Source organism: Gobio gobio (genome assembly GCF_949357685.1).
Source record: "Gobio gobio genome assembly, chromosome: 7".
Classification (NCBI taxonomy): Eukaryota; Metazoa; Chordata; class Actinopteri; order Cypriniformes; family Gobionidae; genus Gobio; species Gobio gobio.
The window spans coordinates 18,294,189-18,313,793 of NC_137103.1; the positions used below are offsets into that span (position 1 = coordinate 18,294,189).

General features: G+C 37.1%; 2 protein-coding genes across 5 annotated transcripts in view; one reads left to right on the plus strand and one right to left on the minus strand.

The window, feature by feature from the left end:
* The first annotated feature begins 772 nt into the window (after positions 1 to 772).
* On the plus strand, positions 773 to 10,606 carry upp2 (uridine phosphorylase 2). Of its 4 annotated transcripts, none has more exons than XM_079822241.1 (8): positions 773 to 1,073; positions 1,145 to 1,227; positions 1,634 to 1,780; positions 2,940 to 3,098; positions 4,178 to 4,292; positions 4,553 to 4,762; positions 6,395 to 6,541; positions 8,653 to 10,599. In XM_079822241.1, the coding sequence occupies exons 3-8, from the start codon at positions 1,655 to 1,657 to the stop codon at positions 8,793 to 8,795; spliced, it is 900 nt and encodes a 299-aa protein (XP_079678367.1). In that variant the 5' UTR covers positions 773 to 1,073; positions 1,145 to 1,227; positions 1,634 to 1,654; the 3' UTR covers positions 8,796 to 10,599. The 4 variants fall into 4 exon arrangements, with proteins under 4 accessions (XP_079678367.1, XP_079678365.1, XP_079678368.1 ...); XM_079822239.1 differs by having other exon boundaries at positions 854 to 1,073; positions 1,666 to 1,780; positions 8,653 to 10,606; XM_079822242.1 differs by having other exon boundaries at positions 864 to 1,073; positions 1,156 to 1,227.
* Positions 10,607 to 12,389: 1,783 nt separating this feature from the next.
* The window catches only part of LOC307128901 (coiled-coil domain-containing protein 148-like), a 91,134-nt gene continuing 83,918 nt past the window's right edge, over positions 12,390 to 19,605 (minus strand). Inside the window, exons 10-14 of the mRNA XM_079820935.1 lie at positions 14,983 to 15,123; positions 14,305 to 14,423; positions 13,550 to 13,667; positions 13,281 to 13,415; positions 12,390 to 12,843 (exon numbers count right to left, since the gene is read on the minus strand). Of these exons, the coding sequence (XP_079677061.1) occupies positions 12,697 to 12,843; positions 13,281 to 13,415; positions 13,550 to 13,667; positions 14,305 to 14,423; positions 14,983 to 15,123 (660 nt within the window). The 3' untranslated portion in view covers positions 12,390 to 12,696. The remainder of the gene's footprint in view (positions 12,844 to 13,280; positions 13,416 to 13,549; positions 13,668 to 14,304; positions 14,424 to 14,982; positions 15,124 to 19,605) is intronic.

Genomic DNA, 19,605 nt, shown 5'->3' on the forward strand with positions numbered 1-19,605 from the left:
GGTCTTCGTTGTCGCATTTTGCACTTCAAAATGCGCCACACATTCTCTATTGGAGACAGGTCGGGACTGCAGGCAGGCCAGTCAAGTACCCGTACCCTCTTCCTCCGCAACCAGGACTTTGTAATGTGTGCAGAATGTGGTTTTGCATTGTCTTGTTGAAATATGCATGGACGTCCCTGGAAAAGATGTCTTCTTGAAGGCAGCATATTATGCACCAAAAACTCGATGTACTTTTCAGCATTAATGGTGCCTTCACAGAAGTGCAAGTTACCTTTGCCAAGGGCACTGACACAACCCCATACCATGACAGACCCTGGCTTTTGGACTTGTTGCTGGTAACAGTCTGGATGATCCTTTTCTTCTTTGGTCCGGAGCACACGGCGTCCATTCCTCCCAAAAAATACCTGAAATACTGATTCATCTGACCACAGTACACGTTTTCACTGTGTGATGGTCCATCCCAGATGCCTCCAAGCCCAGAGAAGTCGACGGTGATTGATTGTAACATAATCATTCAAACACTGGTGCAGTCATTATCTTACTCTTACACCTAAAAGTACACAACTATGTACAATGCCTATTAGTTATTTATATTTATTTACAAAACTAGAATTTTAAAACTTTCTTTTAATGGATAGGTTGTAGCACATGATGTGTGGTGAAGGTTACTATCAGTTACCAGGATACAAGATTTATCCTTAAGGAGTTAAGATAGTTTAGATAAGATAATCACACAAACACACACATATACATTAAACCATGCACAGTTTGCACACACTTCAAATCTGTCTGTGTTGATGTTGGCACAGTGCTGCATCTCTCTTTAGAGCATACGTCTATTTGTTAACATATCAAAGAAGATCAGTAACCTGGTGGAGACAGAGGGAGCAGGTGCTACACCTCCCTCTATAACCAATCAATGAACACTGAGCTCTATAAGAGCCTCTCTTAGAGAGACACATTTTTATTCTACAAAGTTCCTGATGACACAAAGGTCTGCACAGTAAAAGGGCAAAAATTTGAACAATTTAAAACGATTAAAGGATTTTCTTGAAAGATTCAACTGCTTCCAGGTACAAAAATGGAATATATTCTGCATATTTCTTGTTCCTATCTATCTGTAACAATGAATTTATATTTACAGCTTTCTTGCAGATTGACGAGAACTGCAATAATGGCACCTATTTTACTGAACAGCATGAGAAATGAACACAGCAGTTACATTCAGTAAGAAAACTTTAATTTACTCATAAATCATGCATCTTTAACAGATCTGAGAAGATGAGCTAAGCTGGTCAATGTCAGTTTGATGGATGTGTAAAGACTTCATGTTTGGGCTTGTTTGGGTCTTTGGAACTACTGGGTTCGGTTCAGTTCTGATGTCTAAATAGTCAGGATATTGAGAAAATTTGAGTGTTGAAAAATATATTTTAATGAGGAAATCTCCTTGGTCTCTTGACTTCATTCTATTTCTAAAGTCTTTTTTCCTCTTTTTTTAATTAGATACTTTAATACTTTTTGAGTAAAACACAGTACCCATAATTTTACATTTATTTACACTACACTACATCTGCTACACACATGGATGTAAAATGAGTTATAAATATTTGTTTTTCACAGTCTATTCTTTTAGTCCACAGCAATAACAGATGTGATGTGTCACAGACAGGTCGAGTATGTGAAAAACCCTCACCTAGACACCATGGAAGAGGACATCCTGTACCACTTCAACCTGGGCACCAAGACCCATGACCTGCCCCAGATGTTTGGCGATGTGAAGGTGTGTACAGCAAGTCCTGACCAGACATGAGTTAGGCTACTTGTACATCTACATTTATAGATATATCCAGATATATTTGAAAATGCATCCTTTTCTCTACGTTATGGGTCCACACTGAGACAGCCTTTCTGTCCTGAGAAAACTGAGCTTTTTGAAGAGGCTTTCCCAAGTGGATACATTTTCATGTGACGTATCTTGTACCCATATAGTAGATATGGCGGCATTGTTGTGCCTGCTATTTACTTTCTGTTACTTTATACAATCTTCATATTACATTTCTGAAAAAATGACAGATACTTTACTTTATTTTGTGATAATCACCAGCTGATTGTGCATTATTTGAATAATAAATACTAAAATAAATAAGAAATATTGATTTGAGCCAGAATGACTTTAGTAGGACAGCTACAATGCTGTTCAAAAGTTTTTGATCGGTAAGATTTTTAATGTTTTTAGAAGAAGTCTCTTATGCTTACCAAGGCTGCATTTATTTGATTTAAAATACAAAAAAAAAAAAAAAAAATTGTGAAATATTATTAAAATGTAAAATAACTGTTTTCTATTTGAATATATTTTAAAAATGTAATTTATTTCTAAAAAAATGTATTTATTGCATCATTACTCCAGTCTTCAGTGTCACATGTTCCTTCAGAAATCATTCTAATATGATGATATGCTGCTCAAGAAACATTTATGATTAGTATCAATGTTTAAAACAGTTGTAAACAAATTATTGTGTAAGAAAAAAAATATCCTGCTTGAATATCCTGAAATGTATGTTGTCTATTATCATTAAATATATCACAGAACGTAAATACACCTTTTGAGGAGAAGAGATGATAATTGAAAGGATGACTGACATACTATTAGGGTATTACTCCAAAAATGCACATGACACAAATATGAGTGACAAATTAGAGTGACCACTTGTCTTCTTCTCCATTGAACCAAGATTTAAGAGTAGTTGAAATAATACATCTTCATTTTCTGATTAAGACATCTTGAGCTAACACCAGTAAAGGACAAGTCTTGAAACCTACCGTATAAGGGAAAAAAGACAAAAGTCCATAGAACAAAACAAAATCAACATGTAGTTTAGAGCAAAATGTTACATTTGGAAATAATTTGGCTGTTTTTCTTTCTGTCATCTCTTCTGTAGTTTGTTTGTGTTGGTGGAAGTGCAAATCGGATGAGATCTTTTGCCCAGTTTATCCATGAGCAGCTGGAGCTCCCTGGCAACATTGCAGACATTCGAGATATCTGTGAGGGAACGGACCGATATTCTATGTATAAAGTGGGACCTGTGCTGTCAATTAGTGTGAGTGTCAGAAATGCGGACGTTTAAATAAGAGTTTCATCATACATACCTGTAAATTGATTTGAACAGTTTTTAGGAAGATCATGTGATGTAGGTTTATGTACTGAAGGAGCATTTCACTGTGAGATAAATATTATCAAGTTCTTCGTCTCAAAGCCAGTGAATATTACTGAGCCAGTAATATCGTGTATACAATGAGGTGGGAAAAAATCATGGTGTTTTACTTATGGACTTATGGATATAAATATTATACTTACTGTAAGTTAATAACACATACACATTTCTTTATTGATTATGATTGATTAATATGACTCAACACCCAGAAGAATTAAAAGCCTGGGTTAGTAGAGTTTTTAACAATGATGTCGGAGCCAATCTAATTTGAAAGGGTAACTAGTTCCACAGTTTCGGAGCAGCAACCGAAGGGCATCAGGATACATAGGCGCCAAGCCATTTAATGATTTAAAAACAAACAATAAAAGTTTATATTATATACGGAAATAACCATGACACTCTTACATAAATGATGCCTCAAATCATTCAACTTGTTGAGAATAGCTGTATTATTACTTTTATAAAAGGATAAAAGGCTGGACCTTTTTTGCAGACTCTTTTGACCTGGGCCAGTAAACAACCACCTACAACATTTTAGCATTGTGGTAGTGAGTTTTGCATAATAGACAAGCACCACACATATTTTCTTCAGTAAAAAAGGGGATAGGGAATCTAGTTATGACTATAGATCTGACTAAATAGTTTTTTTTTTTTTGGGGTAAAAAAATGTAAACATGTAGAAAGTTTTCTGTGATGGGTAGGTTCAGGGTTAGGAGATAGAATATACAGTTTGTACGGTATAACAATCATTATGTCTAAGAAATGTCCCCATAAAACATGAAAACACTGTGTGTATGGAGAACTGGTGGTCAGACTTACAGTACAGTGTATGCATAAGCTATTTATTTGTAACAAATTAATGATTGAATGAAATGTGATTTAGTATCATTAATCATATAATCTGTAGTGGGCTAGCATCACTTTTTTCACTTTCATCATAATGCATTCTCCGTTATGTCTGACAGCATGGCATGGGCGTTCCCTCCATCTCCATTATGCTGCATGAGCTCATTAAAATGCTCTATCATGCTCGTTGTCGGGATGTCATCATCTTTCGCATTGGCACGTCAGGCGGAGTTGGTGAGTCACTTCCTGTTTTATTGTATCAATGAATTATGAAGGACAAATGCATCACCCTAAGGAAGCGTTTTTTAACTTTAATGGCAATTGTGGATAGCCTACTCAAAAATGTATCAGTCAATCAATCAATCAATCAATTCTGAAGCATGACATGTAAAATTTAAAACTGCTGGATGGAGGGGGACTTCATCGGTATATGGGTTTTCTACTCTATACTCTGGAAAAAAAAAGTACATATTGCCTTTTCTTTGAACACACAGGTCTTGCTGCAGGTACTGTAGTGATCACAGATAAAGCTGTGGACTCTTTCTTCAGGCCACAGTTTGAACAGGTGGTTTTGGGAAAGGTAATCATCAGGAGCTCAGAGCTAGATGAAGATGTAGCCCAAGAGCTGCTGCAGTATTCCTCAGAGCTTCTGGATATTCCCACTGTTATTGGAAACACAATGTGCACACATGACTTCTACGAAGGTACTGCAATTTTTTTGTATTTTGTTTTATTGATTATCCCATACTGAGTTTGGTCTTGTAGCTCATACAGTAGAGCATGTTGCTGGCGATGCCAAGATCGTGAATTCAATGGGAATCAAACTTATGAACTGATCAAATGTGTTGAATGCAATGTAAATTGCTTTGGATAGTCTGCCAAATCCATAAATGTAAAAATATCTTTATAAAACAGATCGTTTTGGTCCTGGATGTTGATTGGTCAATACAGTGTTCCAGCCATGCTAAAATATACAATATAGTTGTATAAAATATAGTATAGTATACTGTATTGTTATGATGTCACTAGCAACTGTGTGTGTCATAACACACATATAACCATAGTTTAAGGTAAGGACACACCAAACCAATGCCAAAGAACTAGCACTGATGAAAGCTGACGGTGTTGTTGCCTGCGTCTGAGGAAAAAACAGCACCTGAACACACCAAAAGGACTACAGGCGACTGTCAACTAGCATGTGCCTGCGTGTGACGGAGAACTGTCTTCTTAAGCAGATATATTCAAGGCAAGGCAAGGCAAGGCAATGCAAGTTTATTTATATAGCATATTTCATACACAATGGTAATTCAAAGTGCTCTACACAAATCTAGAATGGAAGAAAATTGAGAATCAGGTTCACAATTTTACTACTTACTTTGTTATCCGTCATCCGAGTATTGCACTGTATTTACAAAGTAAACTGCATAGGAGACTGGCACAGGCTAGAATGAAATTGTTGAATAAAGTCGTTATTTTTGTTTGTTTTTGCGCACCAAAAAATAATTATTCTAATCACTTTGTAACATTAAGGTTGAACCACTAGAGTCACATGGACTATTTTAACAATGTCTTTACTACCTTTCTGGGTCTTGAAAGTGTTAATTAAAAAGCTGTCTATGGAGGGGTCTGAGAGCTCTCGAATTTCATAAAAAATATTTTCATTTGTGTTACGAAGATGAACGAAGGTATCCTAGAAACCAACTAACGTTAGCTCAGCATCACCTTCTTCTTTGCTCTGGTTGTTTGTGGCGCTCATGGTGCTATCCAATTGCGTGCAGAGGGAATTTGAAAGACAACCGTTTATCCCGCCCCTCGGATTGAGCCCTGTCAATGGTGAGTTTCCAGACCCAACATCTTGATGTGGGTCTGGCTTTTCAGGCTAGAACTAAGGTCTTACGGGTTTGGAACGACATGAGGGACAGTAATTAATTACAAAATTTTAATTTGTGGGTCAAACTATCCCTTTAAGTTTTGACACGCTTTCATCCCTTTTGCTCTTATTCTCGAGCACTGACTCATTTGCTAAGCTGAACAGCCAATCAGAGTCTCTCTCACCGACAGCCCAGTGCCGATTCTACATGTTGAATCGAAAAAAAAAAACGTACATGTCCAACGCTCAAAAACGGCCCGATGTTGCCCGATGGCTGACCGTCGGCTTGGTGTGTCCTTGGCTTTACATGTCAGACTTGCCTAACAATTGCTTTAACTGTGACTATATTTACAGTACCTGGACTGGCCTCTCGCAACTTATTAATCACAAGCATTCCAAAACAGATTTTATGTGACCTATGGATCTTTAGCTATAGCTATATCTGCTCTTCCTTTTCCTGTTGTAGGTCAGGGGCGACTGGATGGAGCCCTGTGCTCATTTTCCACTGAAGAAAAATTAGAATATCTGAGGAATGCCTACGAGGCAGGCGTCAGGAACATTGAGATGGAATCCACTGTCTTTGCTGCCATGTGTCGTGTATGCAATCTTAAAGGTACCCCAGAAGTTTACATTGTCTTTTGTCATCATCACTACTATATTAGTGTACCATATATATATATATATATATATATATATATATATATATATATATATATATATATATATATATATATATATATATATATATATATATATATATATATATATATATATATATATATAAGAATATATAGAGTACCAAAGTGAAGCAAGTATGCACCTTTTTTTTTTATAAATTGATGTATAAGAAAGATCTCATGACTTTTTTTTTTTGCATTTATGCATGATTACACAAGTTTGATTTGCTTTTTGCCATATATTTAATTTATATTTAAATGTTAATTAACATGTACTATCCTTTAACTCAATTGGAAAAGTATTCCAATAATGAATGGCTCTAACTGAAAAGACTGATCGTAAAATTGTAAAATTGTACAACACAGTCTCTTCTAGTAGTTGCTCTGCCACTATTATCTTTCTGCATTAAAAACTGGCTTAATGAAGAAGGTGCATTTAGAAGGTCTATTTAAAATCCTAAAAATCAAGCAAGCATCAGCAAAACGTTTAATAAAACTCAAAACTCTATAGATTGTATTTTTGAACGATATTGCAATGATGAAATCTATTAGACCTCTGATCAGTGTCTGTTTTGTTAAGGGATTCAACAGACTTTAAAATTGTTGTGCTTGCTTGTTGTACCAACTAGTGAAGCAATATGTGATGTGAGAAAAGACCACAAGAAACTGTGCTGCTCTATAAGACTATAGAGTCTTATATACCTAATGTTAGCCAAATTAAATTCAATAGTATTGGCTACCTTTTGGGTATGCTTTCGAAATTACGCTCAATAAATGAAATTAAATTAAATACAAAATTCGATTTTAAGTAGAATGTCCGAGTTGTTTTTCTCCATACTAGGAAAGTGGTTGGTGATTTGTATTGTCAAGCTCTAAAAAATAACATTATAAAAACAGAATTATCTGGAAGCTAAACTTTGCAAAATGGTGGCCCTCCAGCCGCAGGATCAGACACTGGCTCGCTGTAGGCACAACTCCCGGAATAACATCAGTGCTTTTCTATCAAGTATGAAAAACATGCCAAACTTTAGACTTTTTTGAGCTTTTGCAAGTACGATTTGAGAGCTTTGGAAAAGATTTTAAGTAAATAACATCTTACATTTGTGAGTGTGTTCCTCACACACAAAAGTTATTGTATGTCAGTCTTGGACATTCTGCCTAAGATCTCATTTTGTGTTTCATGCAAATAAGAAAAAGTTATAACAGAATTTTATCTTTGTGTGACCTAACGCTTTAAGCATATGTATAGTCCTGCCTTTTAGTACTGCTTTCTAAGCCTCACTCATACCTGTTTCAAGCAGCACTGAATCACCTTAAAGGGTACATAACACACACAGTTTCTGCCAGTCTTGAGTACCTATAGAGTACTATTGCATCCTTCATATCTCTGAAGAGTCTTTAGTTTTATTATATTTATAAAAGACAGATACGCTTGTGAAGTGGGCGGAGCTAAAGAGTCATGAGCGGACGCACATACACACACACACACACATTATAGGCACTTATGCGCCGATTGCCAACAAAACACAGACATTTGATGCAGTTTCACTCACCGACTCTGGTTTCGACTGGTGACCGGGAACTAACAAACACACTTGCAGAAATACGTTGCTGCTCTGGAAAAACAAACTGCATCCACTGTTTCTTTAACTCTGGGTTATTTGAGAATCTGAACAAGGTTATCTTTCCCTCACAACCATAAACCCACTTCGTTAGTGACATTGTTGATTCCGTGGTCTAAAAACAAAATGACAGCATGTAAAGCGAACAAAGCTCGTTGATGGACTTACTCTGGTTGATGTGCACACGCTCATCCGGGAGAAGTGCCCATACAAGCAATTCCGCCCTTTATAACGTCATACAGGGCCATACTCTGAAAAAACTTTCCGAAACGTATTAGAATCCTGATGGAGTGTATTTGGCACAGAAATACTCCGTCCAACTTGTTTTTTTTTGCAATTGTAAGTGTAAATAAGTCAGAATGCATCCATTAGACCCCCCTTTACTACTTCAAAGTGGTTAATGGCATGATGTTTTTTTTCCCCAGCTGCAGTGGTATGTGTGACTCTGCTGAACAGGTTTGAGGGGGATCAAATTTCTACACCTCATGATGTGCTTCTGGAATATCAGCTGAGACCGCAGCGCCTTGTTGCTCATTTCATCAAGAAACATCTCAGACTCATCTCATAAAAATATGTAATCAATGTCTACAGTGTACATAATACTGTTCATAGTGTGTTTTTGTTATTTAAAGGTGACATTCACATTCTCAGACAATCCTCAGCTGACTTCCTAACATTTGAAAATAATGAACACACACCTCACTTTTTGAATATTGTAAGTCATTTGTGTGTATTATAACTTGTAAATCTACTATATGATTTAAATTATATGTGTGTTAAGCTTATTCGCAATTACCCAAATAAATTATGTGAAGTTCATGAAATTAGTCATGTGGGTTAACACTTGATACTGATAATATGACAAACTCAAAGCAACTGATTATGCTGGAAATGCATTTTCTTTGTCTCTAGAGGAAATTCTAATGGTTTTATAGTATTTGCACTGCAGCTCATAAACCTTATGCAGATCTTTATAACTGTGTTGTGGGTCATAGTCTCTCTGTTATGGAGGAGTCGAGTCGAGGAGAGGTGGATCTTAATGCAGGACTAAAGTTTTATTTTTAACCAAACACGAGCAGGCAAAAATGTTACAACTAAGCTCAAAACAAAGCATAGACAAACAGGACACAGGACAAAGGGCTGAACCAAACTGAGGGTTTAAAAACAGAGACATAAGGAACTAAACTAGACATGGTGCACAGGCTGAAGAGGGAGAGCCGGGCAAATGGGCGGAGTCAGGGAACCAGACGATGAACTGAATTGAGCTGAATAATGTCAATATTGTCTTCTGCTTTATAGCTGAATCAATTTTTTTTTCAAAACTGAAGTTTGCAACATCAACATCTAACACTGTTATTGAACTGAGCTGAAGCCAAATAATGATGCTGTTATCTTCAGTAGAGCTTCATATAGCCGAATTGAACTCGTTTCATAATGAATTAACTTTAAACAGTTATTGAAATGAAATTAATTATCACTGAACTGTACTGAGCTGAATAATGACACTATTATCTTGCTACAGCTGCTTTATATGTATCATATTTGATGAAGTTCACATCATAAATTCTGTTACTGTCCTCTTTATTATTGTGAAGCTGCTTTGAAACAATTTCTATTTTATAAGGTGCTATAAAATAAAGGTGACTTGACATGTAAATTAGCTCTGGCTCCTGCATGTACTTGGCTGCAGGCTCCAGTTCCAGGGTGGAACTCTCACCTTGCAGGCGGCAGGTGTGGGCTCTGGCTTTGAGTCCAGGGCGGGTGTAGGCTCAAATTCTGGGTGCAATCAGTCCTCCACCTTTCATGGTGAAAGAGGAACCTCTCTTGGCAGGCACTAACTTGACAAAATCCATCAAGGCAAGGGGACTATTTGTTTTAATTGTTAATGTAATCCAGTCCAAAAAAACAACAACTCTGTTTTACAGAGTACACCATTCATACACCTTGATTTGCCTTGAGTTCACGACTAGTTCACACTTACATATAATCAACTAAGGTTAAGCGTATTTGGCGAGCTGTCCAAGGGGAGGGCTCAGAGCTCTTTGGCCAGCACCCAGACTACCCCATCCCAGGCTGGGATTGGAATAGTTAGGAGTGAGGAGATGGTGGAGGGACACTGGAAAACTGTTGTGGGACAGAGGTAAGTCTGCTGTATGTCCCCTGTCATGCTAATTGAGTATATTAACTGAAAGTGCGACTCCCGTGCTAACTTGGTTGATTATCTGAACATGCTCCTCCCAAACTTTGTTAATAAAACATATTTTGAAGGCAAAACTGCGGCCCTAAGTAAAATACTTAAGTAGCTAAGTCTCTAAATGTAATAATGACATTTGTCTTAAAACTATACTTAGGCCTCATTGTAATAAAGATGTGAAATGCAACTTTGATTCTAATTGTTACTTTTGAAATGTTCCACAGTTCTTTATGTTCTATAGCTTCTGTCAAGTATAGTTTGTTGTTTCATCCATTTATCCATTCTGCAAACTGCTTATCAACATGGTTTATTGCAGTATTGCAAAGATTTTCAGATTTTTGAAAGTCTAGAAAGTTGTCATACTACGACTAAGATTACTAAAAGATAAAAAATGTTGTACACTTGTATACTTGGCATATCAGTAACAATTTGGACATTATGGATTTCGAACCCTCAACTGTCTGATCAGTCAGAATAAGGATCAGAAAGTCATTCAAGAGACTTTCTGATTCATTGCTTATCACCACACACCATGGTCTGGGTATGTTCCACACGGCCACAACCTGAAAGGCTCAGGGCATGTTGTGACGCTCAAATGTGGCACTGTTGTGCGTTCTACAGTGCTCACGCAGCGCTTCAGACAGCTTCAAAGGGGTTCGCAATCAATGTATAGTGCATGTTATGCCAAGCGATTACTTATGCTGGTATGAACTAATGCTGATCAGTTATGACAAAGTTTACTTTATGGTATTTGTATTAAAATATATTGTAAACAGTTGTAGAACGCATATTTTATGTCTCAACTGTAATTAATCTGATTTCATTTAATTTATATTAATTTAATTTCCCTTAATTCGAAGTAAACTATGCTTTGTGCTGTGGGTAATAGGATGATATTCCACACAGCTATACATTTATTTAAAATCTGGAAGCACTGTTTTGCTGAAAGCTATCAGGTTATTGGCAACATGCTTGGCATCTGTTTCTTAAGGTTATCCAGCTTGTTCCTTAAAGGAATAGTTCACCCAAAAAGGAAAATTCTGTCATTAATTCCTCACCCTCATGTCATTCCAAACCTGTAAGACCTTCGTTCATCTTCGGAACACAAATTAAGATATTTTTAAAAGAAAGCTCTCAGGCCATCCCATAGACAGCTATTTAATTAACACTTTCAAAGTCCAGAAAGGTTGTTCAAATAGTCCATGTGACTCCATTGGTTCAACCACATGGACTACAAGAATATTTTTTGTGTGCAAAAACAAACAAAAATAATGACTTTATTCAACAATTTCGGTCTAGCCTGTGCCAGTCTCCTATGCAGTTTCCGTTGTAAATAGTGCAGCGCTCTCGAGATCTACGGCAGCCGATGCTGTTCACGTCAGCACCACGACACACCGCGGGAGCTGCAACATAAACAGCTTAGGAGATTGGCACAGGCTTGAATGAAATTGTTGAATAAAGTCATAAAATCTTTTTGTTTTTGCACACAAAAAGTATTCTTGTCCCTTCAGTAAATTAAGGTTGAACCATTGGAGTCACATGGACTATTTTAACAATGTTTTACTACCTTTCTGGGCCGTGAAAGTGTTCATTAAATAGCTGTCTATGGAGGGGTCAGAGAGTTCTCCGATTTCATCAAAAATATAATTTGTGCTCTGAAGATGAACGATGGTCTTACGGGTTTGGAATGACATGAGGCTGAGTAATTAATTACAGAATTTTTATTTTTGGGTAAACTATCCCTTTGAGCTTTTGGGTATTGGCTACATGCTGTTGTCTTAAGCTCATTCAGATAACTGCTATTACATTTTTGATGTGTCAGTTGTTAGTTGTGTGTACTGTCAATGGAGGGAAAGAATTATCTCAGATTTCATTAAAACTATCGTCATTTGTGTTCCAAATATGAACGAAAGTCTTACTGGTTTGGAATTACATGAGGGTGAGTAAATGATGACATCATTTTAATTTTGGGGTGAACTAACCCTTTAATTCTGAACACAGCCACATACCCAATTATAAAAAGGTTTTTATGTTAAAAAACTCAAAAAAGTGTACTTTAATTTAATTCTATAAGGGTCAGAGAGGGTTGAAAATCATTAAAAATTTAAATATGACATGGCTCAAAAAGTCACTAACATGTGGATCATGTGGAACAAAAACTCCCAGTTCATTTTTTTAATTATTATTATTGTAAAATGATTAGTCACACATTTTAAGATAGACAGAGGTATGACTAATATATGTGAAAAGATTAATATATTTATTTAAATAATGATCAGCTTCTGAAGGCAGTGGATTCCATGTCTCGTCTGGGTGGTTTTGGAGGTTGGATCTCAGACAGAATTTGTCTTCCATAAGGGGTGTTATGGAGACCTGCGTTTCTGAGCACCTGTTCAATACGCACTCTGGGATCAGACACAATCTGAAAGACAAAAATAAGAGCATCTTTCAATTATTGCTCAAGCAACAGTCAGGGAAATAATGTAAATAGAATTCTTATTATGGTAAAATGTTTTCTAGGTTGTAATTTTGTAACAGGAGTGGCTGTTCCAGTGGATGATCTACTTTGACATGTCAAAGGTTAAAGTCAGTAACTTATCTCAGTTTTATGTTTATTTACAGGATGTGATGTTAAACATCTATGTTTTGAAACTAAAGTCTGAAAAAACAGTTTCACAGTTTGGCCTTGGCCAATTACTTTGTAAAGGTCAGAGTCCCAAAATGTCATCAGAAGTTAACCGATTCTTTTTGGAATCGATTCCCAGCCCTAGTGCTTCATATGTGTTTGTGTATGGGAGGTGAATGTGTGTGTGTAGTAGGTATTTACACTATGCTGTGTGTATTTTGTGCAAGTGCTACCTGTTTATCAGTGTACGTATTTAGCTGGTACAGTGGTCTTTGCAATTCAAACACTTCTTCTGGAAGCTGACGTACTCTCCATACTACTGTGTTTCCCATCATTCTCTCCGGATTGGCCTCAGCTATTTTAGAGACCTGTAAAGCAAACAAATACGCACAACGGGTTTTCACTGCTTCACAAAATGATGCTATAATCTAGACTTGGGCCATGATACAAATAATTAGGTGGAAATATAAGAGTGTCTGGATTTGTATGCATGTGGGTGTACCTGGTTGCATAAAGCTTGCAGTCTCTCCTCTCTCTCTTTATCCTCCTTCTGTTTTTGTTTTTCTTTAGCTTCACGCACTTGCAGTTTCTGCTGTAACAGTTCTTTCCTGAACTTCACCCTGCACAACATATACAACCAATGATACAGCTGAAACAATTATATAACATTCTGATTGGATTCGTCAGCATTTTGACAATGTTCAGCATACAATATTGTATCTGCTGATTAGAGGAAACATAATCATAATTTAAGCAACAAAGTAAAAAAAAAAAAGGTTTTAAAGGAGTTTAAAAAATAATATATATATATAAAATAAAATGTTGTTCCACTGTATTTCACTAAATGAACATAATGAATAATAGAATTGTATTATTTTTTATGTGGCCATATAACAATACATAATAAAATACTTATTATTTACCTACTTTACCTATGCGACTAAATCATAATATATGGAACTTTTTGTATCGAAATATATGCCATGCATACATGACCTTTTGGGTGATGATGCAAGTGAATTGTTATATTAGACTTTTGAATCAGTTCATTGAAAAAGACCAGCTCTTACAACAATGGTTTTAAATGTTAAAATATATATTTGGTAGAAATGTATGAAATCTTTGTTCATATAATATAATCATGATAATTTGTCTGATCTATGGTATCTGTAGCTGTATCATTTGCAAGGCTGGTACTAAAGGTGTGCTGGTTGTTTGGCCTTTTTTTTTGCCAATTTCTTTCTCCAACCAAAGTACCTTTCTGTATCTCTCTGCATCTGTTCTTCCATAACTCTCCTCAGTTCTGCAAGCCTCTCCATGTCCCTCTTTCTCTGCTCCTCTCTTCTCTTCTGCTTTTCTGCATGGAACCTATTTATCTGAGAGAGAAAGAGATGGAGACAGAGTGCGATAAAAAAAAAAGAAAAAGAAAGAAAAGTCATGTGATTTGTTTTAAACTAGATACACTTTTGGCAGAACCATAAGCCAAAAACTAAAGTTTTCAGACTTCAGTCAGTTATTTGTATTGTTTCAGAAAATTATTTTTACATTTAGAGATTTATTTATGTATTGTGTGAATGAGAGAGTACGAAGATTTGGTATAATCTATTCCTCTCTCATAAACATCATTAATCAATTACATAACACATCTCTGCAGGAAGAGAAGGGAAACAGAAAGACACACATTTAAAACTCAGGTTCCCCTCACTACTAATGCTCACACTGGACTACACTGGGGTTATCAGAGTACACTAATAAATGATAATGTATTAATGACTTACAAGCATTCAATTAATGAAAATGGCTCATAAAAATTACATTTCATCGTACTGTTTTCTATAACATTACATAACATCACATTACGGATGTAAAAAGTTTGGTTTTCATGTTGACTTTAATTAACGATCACATGTACTGTCATGAAATTTTTGCCATTACCTGCTGTGTCAGTTGAGCTCTTCTAGTTTTTTCTCTGTGCTGTTCTTTCCTCAGTCTCTCCTCTTCCTCTTTGTGCCCATAAGCAGCAAGAGCAGCCTCCAACTCCGCAGCCTCCACGTGCAGAATGCGCCACTGCTGGAGCTAAACACACACAGAGTGACAGCTTCAGCAGAAATCTCTCTGTAGTGTTTAGACCACTGGAAGTGGTCAAAAGTGTTAAGCTGGAAATATGTTCAGTAGAGAGATACATACAGTATGTAGACTTTACTGATACATAAAAAAACATAGCAAATCTCTGTAGGCACACACAGCATTAAAATATGATTAAGCACTCAAATTAGAGAAAATAGAGAAACTGAGTCTTAAACACTCACACATGACTTACACACGAGCATGGATGGAATACTTGCATGGGTCACTGGTTACTGCATACTGCAGACTATATCTATATACACTATATTGCCAAAAGTTTTGGGTCGCCTGCCTTTACATGCACATTGTAGTAATGTTTGTTCATGTGAGAAAAAGCAGGCTGGAACCGACAAACGTTTAACAACTTTAATAAAATAAATCAACAAAATTGAATAATCGGTGGCAGCCCCTCACGGACAACTGTACAAAAACGAACATAACAAAAACACAACATCAAATTCCAGGCCTGGCCCTCTCTCGTCCTCTACTGATGTCGCTCCTCCTTATATGTCTCCGGGCTCCCTCATGAGGGGACTCGAGACTGGTGTGACTCGCAGGTGGTGCTCATTCTCAATCACCCACCGCTCGCTCCTCCCATGTCCCTCGCCAACCTCACCACACACATGAACTTTAATGATATCCAATTCTTAATCTGTAGGGTTTAATATGGAGTTGGCCCACCCTTTGCAGCTATAACAGCTTCAACTCTTCTGGGAAGGCTTTCCACAAGGTTTAGGAGTGTGTATATGGGAATTTTTGGCCATTCTTCTAGAAGCGCATTTGTGAGGTCAGGCACTGATGTTGAACGAGAAGGCCTGGCTCACAGTCTCCGCTCTAATTCATCCCAAAGGTGTTCTATCGGGTTGAGGTCAGGACTCTGTGCAGGCCAGTCAAGTTCCTCCAGACCAAACTCGCTCATCCATCTCTAAATGGAACTTGCTTTGTGCACTGGTGCGAAGTCATGTTGGAACAGGAAGGGACCATCCCCAAACTGTTCTCACAAAGATGGGAGAATAAAATTGTCCAAAATGTCTTGGTATGCTGAAGCATTAAGAATTCCTTTCACTGGAACTAAGGGGCCAAGCCCAACCCTTGAAGAACAACCCACACCATAATCCCCCTCCACCAAACTTTACACTTGGCACAATGCAGTCAGGCAAGAACCGTTCTCCTGGCAACGGCCAAACCCAGTCTCGTCCATCAGATTGCCAGACAGAGAAGCGTGATTCGTCTCTCCAGTGACCATGAACATGTCTCCGTCCATGGAAACCCATTCCATGAAGCTCTCTATGCACTGTTCTTGAGCTAATCTGAATCTAATTTCCTCACTACTAAATATTCTACAGTCAAATGTTATTCACTCTAAAAAGTGCTGGGTTAAAAATAACCCAAGTTGGGTTGAAAATGGACTAACCCAGCAATTGGGTTGTTTTAACCCAGCTGTTGGGTTAAATGTTTGCTTAAAACAACCCAATCGCTGGGTTTAAACAACCCAATCGCTGGGTTAAAACAACCTAATTGCTGGGTTAGTCCATTTTCAACCCAACATGGGTTATTTTTAACCCAGCATTTTTTAGAGTGAATAACATTTGACCGTAGAATATTTAGTAGTGAGGAAATTTCAGGAATGGACTTGCACAGGTGTACCATGCTTGAATTCACTGAGCTGCTGAGAGCAACCCATTCTTTCACAAATGTTAGTAGAAGCAGTCTGCATGCATAGGTGCTTGATTTTAAACACCTGTGGCCATGGAAGTGATTGGAACACTTGGGGCCCTATACCTAGTGTTTTTGGCTAGTTACAGCCTGACACAGTTATCATGTTCACGTTCAGTGCCACATTGTTTAAATAGCAAATGCATTTGCGCCCATTTGTGTGCCCATGAGCGTGCTGGTCTGAAAACGAGGTGTGTTCAGGCGCATTGTTGGCGTGTGAGGCAATTGAAATAGACCATTCCGAAATAGATGGTGGTCTAGTGGGTTAAACCACTGAACTGTTAAGCAGAAGGTTGCTGGTTCAATCCCAGCATCCGCCACTACCAGTGTGTCCTTGAGCAAGGCACATTACTCCATGTTGCTCCAGGGGGATTGTCCCTGTAATAAGTGCACAGTAAGGCACCAACCATTTTTTTGACCGTCGTTAAACTAGCAAAAGTGGATTTGGACACGCCCTAAGTGCACTTGCACCGTGCGTTTTAAACCATGCACTTAGATTGTTAAATTAGGGCCCCTGAATTCAATGAATTGGAGGGGTGTCCCAATACATTTGGCAAAATAGTGTATGTATAAAATAGTATATCAAAGAGTATGCTAAATTCAACAATGAAGAGTAATATGTTACAGTGTTGTCTCATGTACGGCATTACCAGGGGCGGACTGGCCATCTGGCGTACCGGGCGTTTTCCCAGTGGGCCGCTGGACAATGTGGGCCGGCCCGTTGCTACGTAAATATATATGAAGAATAAATTATAGTAAAACTACGTAGCCTATATCCTTCCGTCAGCCCAGACGAATGGCCCGCGCAGCCCACTTGAGGCAAAAATCTAATCTATAGCCTGCTCAGTCCCAGTGTCTCTGTGGTGTAAAAGCGCTCGTCAATGTCAAAATGTTTGCGATATCCAATCAAATTGAAGGAGGCGGGATTTACTGTGCACAGCAGCCGAGCAGCGCGGGCGGCACTTGAAAGCGAGCCGAGGTAAGAGCTGAATATGGGTCGATGGCAGATGAGTCAAATTGCTACAGCAATATTTCCCGACTGTTAACGATTTTAAAAATGTTAAATGACGGACATTAATTTCCAGGGATGTAAACTAGGCTACTGCTGACCTTTCAGAATTAATCAGATTGTAATGCCTTTTACGTTATTCGTCACAGAATGCACAAAGAAACATTAGCGTAGGTGTCGCAGTTTTCAACATATCAGAGGGAATGTTTGTCTTTCTGTTTCCAGGCTTTCTTCAGTAATTTCACAATTTTTTTTTTTTTTTTTTTTTTTTTTTTTTTTTTTTTTTTTTTTTTTTTATTATATAATTATGTGTATATATTTTTTTTTATTTTAATTTATATTTTTTATTTTATTATAGGTATTTTAATAAGAATTATCATGTTTGGAGAGTAGAGTTTTTCATGAATTGACGTATGTATGGAATGTATGTTTGTGTATGTTGATGTGCAGCAGTTCTCTCATCCAAAACAAATTTCTCCTAAGGGAGACAATAAATGGTACCTTGACCTTGATTTTCAAATTATTCATAATACTCAAAATATATTTCTGAAACGTAGGCCTACACATACATCATGCTAAAACTGGCAACTTTCATATTCAAGTAGCCTATGGAAAGTGTCATATATGAAAATAAATATATAATTTGCTAGTTAGTTCACATGCATTATTTTATACACTGGTAATCAAAAGTTTGAAATAATTAAGACTTTTTAAAATGTTTTTGAAAGAAGAAGGCTGAATTTATTTGATCAAAAATACAGTAAAACCACAAATATTAAGAAATATTAATACAATTTCCAATAGGCCTAGTTGTTTTCTATGAGAATGTATTGTAAAATGTAATTTATTTCTGTAAAAGCTGACTTTTCAGCATCATTAGAAAGGCTAGAAAGGCACCCTAAAACAGTCCACATTCTGCACTACATTCTAAGTCTTCTAGACCATAGCATTGTATACGGTCTGATTTTATGGTAGGTATTGAACTTAATGAGATTAAACTACAGTGTATGGAAAAGAGAAATCAAAATTTGTATTTAAAAAAAACTATTTGCCATGTGCACCAGGAAAGACAAATTGTAACCTGAAGAAGTATGCCAGTCATTCAGTATGATAAGCATTTCAATAAAAAAGTTTATATAATTAATATTTCTGTCAGGTCCATTAAGTCAAGAACACACATGACAATAAAAATGATTTAGAATTTTTATTGAATTGCAATCAGTTGATGAATTCTGAATTAAATTTGTTTTTGGCGGTATGGCTCTGTTCAGGGAGTCCTCTGACCTTTCATGAGCACCATGAAATAGCAGAGAGTCAGAGGACAGCAGCAGCATCAGGGAACGCTTACCAGTTTAGGACTGGGAGAGCTTAACTATTCCCCCCAAACAAACCATACCTGGCAATCCTCTTGAGAATGACACAAGAGGATGGTGTAGAAAAATGCTTATGAATTTTATGAATGAATTACTAATTGGTGCAATATGGTTCTGTTCGAATGAGTCTCCTGACCATTCATGAGACCATGAATTAGCAGTGAGTCAGGGGACAGCAGCAGCATTAGGGAACGCTCACACAGTTTAGGACTGGGAGAGCTTAACTATTCCCCCCAAACAAACCGTACCTGGCAATCCTCTTGAGAATAAAACAAGAGGATGGAATTAGACAATTAAAATTCCTAGACGTCTTATGAATGAATTACGAATTAG

What these genes read in the sequence shown, in the direction of transcription:
- upp2 (XM_079822239.1), top strand. Translation starts at nt 1,175, where the DNA reads ATGGCACCTATTTTACTGAACAGCATGAGAAATGAACACAGCAGTTAC. An exon ending in GAACACAGCAGTTACATTCA is followed by an intron (nt 1,228 to 1,665) that starts GTAAGAAAACTT and finishes GATGTGTCACAG; the next exon opens with ACAGGTCGAGTATGTGAAAA. An exon ending in AGATGTTTGGCGATGTGAAG is followed by an intron (nt 1,781 to 2,939) that starts GTGTGTACAGCA and finishes TCTCTTCTGTAG; the next exon opens with TTTGTTTGTGTTGGTGGAAG.